The 8,291-nt window shown below is 40.5% G+C and overlaps 1 protein-coding gene across 1 annotated transcript; it reads left to right on the top strand.

Annotated features, from left to right (window-relative positions):
- Window positions 1–5,208: 5,208 nt before the first annotated feature.
- On the top strand, window positions 5,209–6,202 carry LOC144253765 (testis-expressed protein 38-like). Its single transcript, XM_077796460.1, has 2 exons — window positions 5,209–5,245; window positions 5,751–6,202. Exons 1-2 carry the CDS (start codon window positions 5,209–5,211, stop codon window positions 6,200–6,202), a joined length of 489 nt encoding a protein of 162 aa, XP_077652586.1.
- Window positions 6,203–8,291: the final 2,089 nt, after the last annotated feature.

Genomic DNA, 8,291 nt, shown 5'->3' with positions numbered 1-8,291 from the left:
GCACTCTTTCAGGGACTAATTCCAGAATTCATTGGAGTCATGTTGGCTGCTCAACAGACTATAGAGCAAAGCAATCCTGCTACACAGGCCCTGAGGAAACTTGGAGTCCCTGCTTTCCCTAGTGCTGCCAAAGCTAGTTTCTCTAATAATATACCAGCAATGGAAATTCTCATGCAAGCCCTATTTTTAGTGTGAATCTTGGAATATAACCCAGTTATCTTGTTCTAAAACCTTTGGCGGAATTCTGATGAGGAAGCCAGTCTTTTGCGTCGGTTTTCTTTATAACCATCTGTTGTTCTGGCTGGCTCTGTCTCTTGGATCTTCTTTTCATTCCTCTTTACTTTTCAGAGTCAACATTTCTGAAACTTCTTCGGATGTCCCCCAAACTGTTAAATGGCCAAGGGAAAGGGTTTTCAGAAGTGGGTTTGGGGGAAGTATGCATGCAGACTTATAAATAGCCATACAGCCTTCACTCCCCACCCCACTGCCCCAGCAGCTGTGAACTCACAGTTTCAGAAAAAAAAATGCAATTTTGCTAAAGTAGTTTATTTTATTTATAAAGAAAAAAATGTTAGCATTCAAATTAAACAGGTATAATTGGAACAAAATATAAAAAATTATCTTTGAATGTCCTCATCCAGAAATGATGATACGCTACTTAGAATTTAGATATAAATTCTCCTTGACTTTTATATCTTTGAACACTATTTTATTGTATTTTATATTATATTATGATGTTGTGGTAAAATTATTTTGAAATTCATATCCTTTAAAAATATCTTTGTTATTGTTCTATTATCTAAGAAGTCAGTTGGGACTCACATTTGAAATTTTGCTTTGAATCATTGTGGAATAATTTTGATCCAATAACCAAGGGAGAAGAGTTCTAGAAATTGGAAAGTAAGACTACTTGGACATATGATATCAGAACACTCCAGTTTTTCTTTTGCTCCTTCAGTAAATGTGAGGTGACAGTCATAAAGAGGGGATGAAAGAAGAAACAACTATTCTAATAAAATGTTCTAAACAAATAGTTCAAAATCTTATTAGTGGTTTAAAATATAGCCAATGACATCATTGAAATTATTTACAGGTCAAGTATGCTGAGACATACTCTAAAAACTTTCTCCCATACAAATTGGATACTATGTATAAATTAATAATAGATGACATAATAAAGATACTTTAAAATTTTACTACTTTGACACAGTAAGTTTAATTTATTTCTTAAAAAACAGTACGGACTTCCATCTGTAGAAAATTGGAACAAAAAGGAGTGGGTTTCCATTACCATCTTGAATAAGCAAAATAACAGAAAAACATATGAAACACTAGATGCTTAGATATTGGACACCAGGAGGTGCAGGTCAGTGACCTCTGGAAATGGGAAAACAAAACTAATAAGTCAAAAAATGGCCTTTCTGTAGAGAGTATCTGGGTAGCAGTGAAGAGAGGGAAAGCCCAGAGCCTGAAGGACCATCTAGCAAGCAGTGTCAGAGCTGAAAATTTGAAAAGGCCAAGGTTACTAGAATTAGTAGGTCTGTATATTAGAGAAAAACATGCAGCTTAGATTGACAGCCCCAGAAATCTTCAGAGCATTCCTTTAGTCATCTGCTAAATACAGATAATTATGCACGTTTGAGACATGTATGTGAAGCTAGAAAAGAAATGACATATGTGGAGCAGGATGAAGACTGAATGCATAGAATAGGGTGAGTGTAGTTTATTGTCTAACTAAGAGACTAGAGAGACCTTGTGATAATGGGCTACTACAAAGATTGCTCAGAACTGTACTGCTTCAGTTGTAGGGGTAATGAAGCTTAACCTTAATGTGGCTCTGGTTCCATCTAAAAAAATCTTTGATAAAATAAAACAATGAAAAATAAACTTTACAAATAACAACCTTGTCAATGGGCACAGTTCCAAAATCATTTAAGCTAATTTCTAAAACCTGCAGAGACCAACACGGTAAATTCACAATGTCCAGCATCCTGTCAGAGAATATGGGGAGTGCATAGAAGCAGAGAAAAACAACGCATAAGCAGAAGAAAAATCAATGAATCAAACCCCAATAAAGAAGTGACACCAGTGCTAAAATTAGTAGAAAGGATAAGAAAGCTGTTATAATAAATTCATTACATATTTCCTTTGGTTAGAGGAAAGCATTAACCTATTAAGAAGCTATAGCAGATATTAAAAGGAACCAAGTGAAATTCCAAAAAGTGAAATGTATAATGTCAGGAATATAAAATGCAATGAATATCTTTAAAAAACCATAAGAAATATTATAGAAAGTAGTGAAATCAAGAACATAGTAATATGATCTAAACTGAAAGAAAGAACACTGAGCAAATATCAGTACATCAGGCGAATATAAGATTTTTTTGAAATAGTATAATATATCTGTAATTGTAGTGTTCAGAGAAAGATGAGGACAGAAAAAATATTTGAAAAACAAACACAATTTTTCAAATGTGTTGGAAGTGATAAATACGTACATTAAAGAACAGCCACCAAAGTAGAAGAAACCTAAAGAAAAAAATACCAAGGAAAGTCATAATCAAATTGTAAAATCAAAGAGTAATTCATAAAAAAAAATATGGCACAGAATAAAGGTAAAAATAAAAGCTGATCTCTTATTTAAAAGAATGAAAGTCAGAAGGCAAAACAAAAGCATCACTGAAATAATTTTCTTAAAAATCTGTCAATTTAGCAGGGTGTGGTGTGGCACAAGCCTATAATCCCAGTGCTCAGGAGGCTGAAGCAAGAGGATGGATCATGAGTTCAAAGCCAGCCTCAGCAAAAGTGAGGCAGTAAGCAACTCAGTGAGACCCTGTCTCTAAATAAAATACAAAATAGGGCTGGAGATGTGGCTTAGTGATCAAGTTCCCCTGAGTTCAATTCCTGGTACCCACCCACCCCCCAAAAATATCTGTCAACATAAAACAATTATTTTCAAAAAAATTGCCATTTAAAAACAAAGGCAAAAGTAAGTATATTGTAAGAAATAAAATTGCTGAAAAACATCATCACAAGCAGAGCAACAGTATACAAAAGATTTAAAAATGGGACTTACTTAAACTAAAAAGTTTTTTTCTCAGCAAAAGAAACAATAAGAGAGGTAAATAGGGAGCCTACATCCTGGGAACAAATCTTTACTCCTCACACTTCAGATAGAGCCCTAATATCCAGAGTATACAAAGAACTCAAAAAATTAGACAATAAGATAACAAATAACCCAATCAACAAATGGGCCAAGGACCTGAACAGACACTTCTCAGAGGAGGACATACAATCAATCAACAAGTACATGAAGAAATGCTCAACATCGCTAGCAGTCAGAGAAATGCAAATCAAAACCACCCTAAGATACCATCTCACTCCAGTAAGATTGGCAGCCTTTAGGAAGTCAAACAACAACAAGTACTGGCGAGGATGTGGGGAAAAGGGTACACTTGTTCATTGTTGGTGGGACTGCAAATTGGTGCAGCCAATTTGGAAAGCAGTATGGAGATTTCTTGGAAAGCTGGGAATGGAACCACCATTTGACCCAGCTATTCCCCTTCTCGGTCTATTCCCTAACCTAAAAAGAGCATGCTACAGGGACACTGCTACATCAATGTTCATAGCAGCACAATTCACAATAGCAAGACTGTGGAACCAACCTAGATGCCCTTCAATAGATGAATGGATTAAAAAATGTGGCATTTATACACAATGGAGTATTACTCTGCATTAAAAAATGACAAAATCATAGAATTTGGAGGGAAATGGATGGCACTAAAGCAGATTATGCAAAGTGAAGCCAGCCAATCCCTAAAAAACAAATGCCAAATGTCTTCTTTGATATAAGGAGAGTAACTAAGAACAGAGTAGGGACGAAGAGCATGAGAAGAAGATTAACATTAAACAGGGATGAGAGGTGGGAGGGAAAGCAAGAGAGAAGGGAAATTGCATGGAAATGGAAGGAGACCCTCAGGGTTATACAAAATTACATACCAGAGGAAGTGAGGGGAAAGGGAAAAATAATACAAGGGGGAGAAATGAATTACAGTAGAGGGGGTAGAGAGAGAAGAGGGGAGGGGAGGGGAGGGGAGTGGGGTTAGTAGAGGATAGGAAAGGCAGCAGAATACAAAAGACACTAGTATGGCAATATGTAAATCAATGGAAGTGTAACTGATGTGATTCTGCAATCTGTATACGGGGTAAAAATGGGAGTTCATAACCCACTTGAATCAAAGTGTGAAATATGATATGTCAAGAACTATGTAATGTTTTGAACAACCAACAATAAAAAAAATCTGTAGAACACTATATATTTTCCACTTTACACCAGTTTAAATTTGTTGAAATCACTTTGATTCCTGTCCCTGGGACCAATTTGTTTTAAATTCATCTGCTTCAGAGTTCTAGAAATTGTGGAATCAACTGAAAGAACTATTTGTCTCAGAGTTGGGGATTTGACCACCTGGCCCGATAAGGAGGTGTTCAGTGGTGGAAATGTGTGAGAGACACTCCTGAGTGAAGGAGCAGTCTGAGCCAAAGTCCAGAGGGGAATAAGCAGGGTCTGTGGGAACTGGCATGCCCAGGGCTGAAAGGTATGTGAAGGATGGGGAGGGAGTTGAAGCTGGAAAGAGAAGCAGGATCACATAGCAGGGAGCTCCCATAGGACCTGATGATGTCCAAAAAACTCTTTTGATAAAACAAAACAGAGATGGTAGGAGCCAAAAGAGGAGGTTTGGACCACATGGTTCTTCTGAGCCCTTTTGTTCCCTGACAACTAGGTAGGACACTTCTTGAGGTTAGGGCTGTCCAATGCTCACTGTCCTCCCTGCCCCACTCCCCACTGGAGAATGGCTCCCTAACAACTGAAAACACAAGTAGAACCTCCTGAGGGTATAAAGGCCCCTTCCTGGGGGCTTCCCTGTGAGTTTACCACACACAGTTGGGTACAGACAATTCTATGGTGGACCAGTCTTTCATGGAAGACAACATGCTTATGAGATGTCACAAGATGGAGTCCCTTATTCCATCAACTGCCAACCACTCTACCAGCACCAGCCCTAGAATTCCTAATGCTGAGAACCTGGTGACTTCATCTTCAGAGAACAATGGTACTGGGGCCTTCTGGGGACTCCTATTGGTGGGCAGAGTAGTGGTGAGTTCACTCTTTTCAGAGCCACAGGCCTGGTAACCAGAGTGAACCTTATGGATTCACAAAAGGAGGACCTGGGCCTCCCTGGCCGTAAGTACACCCAGACCTTTTGAGTGTGGGGGACAAACTTTCAGGGAAGACCTTCTGCATGGATGGGGTGGCAGCTGCCTGAATGGAGTGCTATGTAGTTAAGAGACAGGCTCCTCTAGGAGACTAAAGACTCCTCAAAGGCAGAGACCATGTTCTGCCCAAGCAGAAAAGATACAACTGAGGTCCTTGCTCTTAGTGAGGCTTCTCAGTCTGAATGACTGCATGGGTCCTGGACTGGGAGCCAGAAGGCCTGGCTTGAGTCTGGGCAGGTCATGGCCCCTGTACACCTAGTGTTCCTTATCTATAAAAGGCTAATGGGGACCCTTATGTGCCCTGCAAATATACCTTTGACTGAATCAGGAAATTATTAGGCATGTCTTTGATAAGCGTGGGAAAGAATGAGAGGATGAATGAGCCAAATCCAGGAGAGGAATGAGAAACAGTTCAGGTCCCAAGCTAGAGCTGTCAGTCAGCTTGCCTCTTTTCTTTTTTTTTACTGCCTCAGCGTGGATCCCATGGTACTTCGGATTTTTGGGGCTGTGCACTCTGATAACTGGTGGCTGCATCCTCTTAATACATTGGAGGAAGAACCTGCGGAGGAGGGAGCGTGCCCAGCAGTGGGTGGAGGTGATGAGAGCTGCCACATTCAGTTACAGCCCACTGCTGTACTGGGTCAACAAAAGACGCAGATATGGCATGACTGCTGCAATCAGAATAGGCCCTACCAGGGCTGTTGCCAATACTGACATTCAACTCCAAATTCCGGATCTTCCATCAGAGCCACACCCCCGTGAAGACAGGCATCATGCCTTCAGAGGCAGCAGCCACGAGACAGAAGCCCCTGTTTCCCTCCTTCCTGCCATGATGTCCCACTCTGCCTCCTACCCCTTCCTCGAGGGTCCTGAAAGGAAGGTCCACTTCTATTCCCTTCCCACACTGGCCCAAGGGGTGAACTGACCCAATGTGTAGACTTTTACTTCAGGGTCATAGACTCCTCTCACTGAAAGTGAGAGATTCAGGGGCCAGGTATTAGGAGTTAACCTCAAGCATCTGATCATGACACAGAGGTCAGAGCCCATTTAGTGTTAATAAAATTGTTGAAAAGTCAGAGTCATTTGCATCTCATTTGCCAGTAGGAAGGCAATGTCCTTCCCCAGTGTCATGGTGGCACAAGTCTCACCAATACAATGAGAACTGGAGGCTGGCTCTGTAGAGACACATTGAGCCAATACTTGTGGATGAGCTCAATTCCCTCCATCAAGTATTCAATGTGTTCAAGACCCTGGGCTAGGTCCCCAAAGGCACTGCTCTTCTGCAGGATGGGAAGTAAAATTGCCACAAGAGTGTCAGTTGGTGGGGGCACACAGCTATGCCAGTCCACAGTGACTATCCACTGGCCAAACAAGTCATCATGAGGTCAGTGAACCACACCACACTATGCCCTGACTGGGTGATACCTATGGTGTAGCCATACTTAGCTGGTTGTTTCTGTACATTATTTCTAACTGAACAACACTGCAAAATGGCTATTATGATTTTTCTTTTACTGATGAGGAGACAGGTTCCAAGGGCTTATCCCGTTTTCTTCTTTTTTGTTGTTATTTTCGCTGAGCCTCTTCTATTTACATATGCCTGGCATTACAGTTCCTGGTCTTTCCACACCATGGTATCCCTTCCCTAATCATGTCTTCTTAAAACATCCTTGGTGAATGAATGCTTCACTGTGTGTAGAGTGTCATCAGCTTGGTCTACAGATTTGCTTACTGGAAGGGCTGGTGGCAACTGCCTAATATTATATGTAGTAACACCTCCAAAGTGTGTATCTTAAGATATCCATGGCTGCACAAAAGTTGAGTCCCCTATCATTCTACTACATGAGAATATTAATAATTTTTATACTTCCTGGATAAGGTCCAAAAAGGAGACACAAAGATAATTATGAGATATTTGGCCCCAGTTTAAAGATAGGAAAGCCTGATTCTGTCACACAAATTTTTCCCATTTACTTTGCAAATGAGCAAACCCACTTACCATATTTCATCTAAACTTTAAATGTACACGGCCCTGAGAGAAGTGCCTGTTTTGCCTATTGTGTGGTCTGTGGTGCATGTGATTGTGATTCTCAGAAGTTAGTAAACATGTAGCTAATTTTTTATTCCTTTTTTTCCCCCTGTGTTTGGGCTGAAGGACTTAGATCCAGAAACTGCAAAGAAAGCCTGAGTCCTATCTATATGACCTCTAGCAATATATTTTAAGCCATTTTCTTTAATTTTTTAAAGTTAAGGGAAACCATTTCTTCCTTGTATAAACATGATCTTATATTGCATCTCAAAATACAAAACAGGACTAAGCAGATCTTCTCTGGGAAAACAGAGGCAGAGGTTCACTTCTCCCTCACCTTGCTCCCTCTTCACCTTGCCCCCTTCAACCCTGCAGAGACATAAAGTCCATGACCTATTGTGAACGTCTAGAGCGACCTATTGTGAACGTCTAGAGCGTTCGGGTCCCTGGGTAAGGGTTGCGAAATAACCAGGACACAGGGGATGCAGAGCCAAGGTAGCAATTGCAACTGCATGTTGAGGTTTATTTGTAAGTTTCTTTTATATTTTTCTTTTAACAAAGCAAGCAATTCTTTAATAACACTTTACCCACATTGCCCAAATATCATGCCTCAGTGGGTACACAGAGCTAAATTCAGATTGTTCCTGCTTATTTGATAAGTACCCTCCCAAAGTTCTTTGTAGACATTATCTAATCCCCTGAGGATGTATTTGCTTCTTTAGAATGTACTGTTCCCAGGTCCAGTATGCAGGAAGCTTCTTCCTCTTGGCCAAACCATGCAGAACTTGTGACTTGCGATAAGGGGCAGAGAACTTTTCCTCCTCCTAGCTGAGGTTTGCCTCAGCTGACCCAAATCACAGCCACAGCTCTTGCAAAGTGTCAGGCCTGAGGGAGCTAAACTCTGCACACTCAAACCCCAACAACCTATAGTCTTCACTTCTTTACACCCAAGTCTCTGATTCTGAAGGTATATTCTAGAACACTG

This window comes from Urocitellus parryii, chromosome 3 (assembly GCF_045843805.1).
Source record: "Urocitellus parryii isolate mUroPar1 chromosome 3, mUroPar1.hap1, whole genome shotgun sequence".
Taxonomy (NCBI): Eukaryota; Metazoa; Chordata; class Mammalia; order Rodentia; family Sciuridae; genus Urocitellus; species Urocitellus parryii.
The sequence above is the reverse complement of the archived record's forward strand: the minus strand, read 5'-3'. Positions and strand labels throughout refer to the sequence as shown.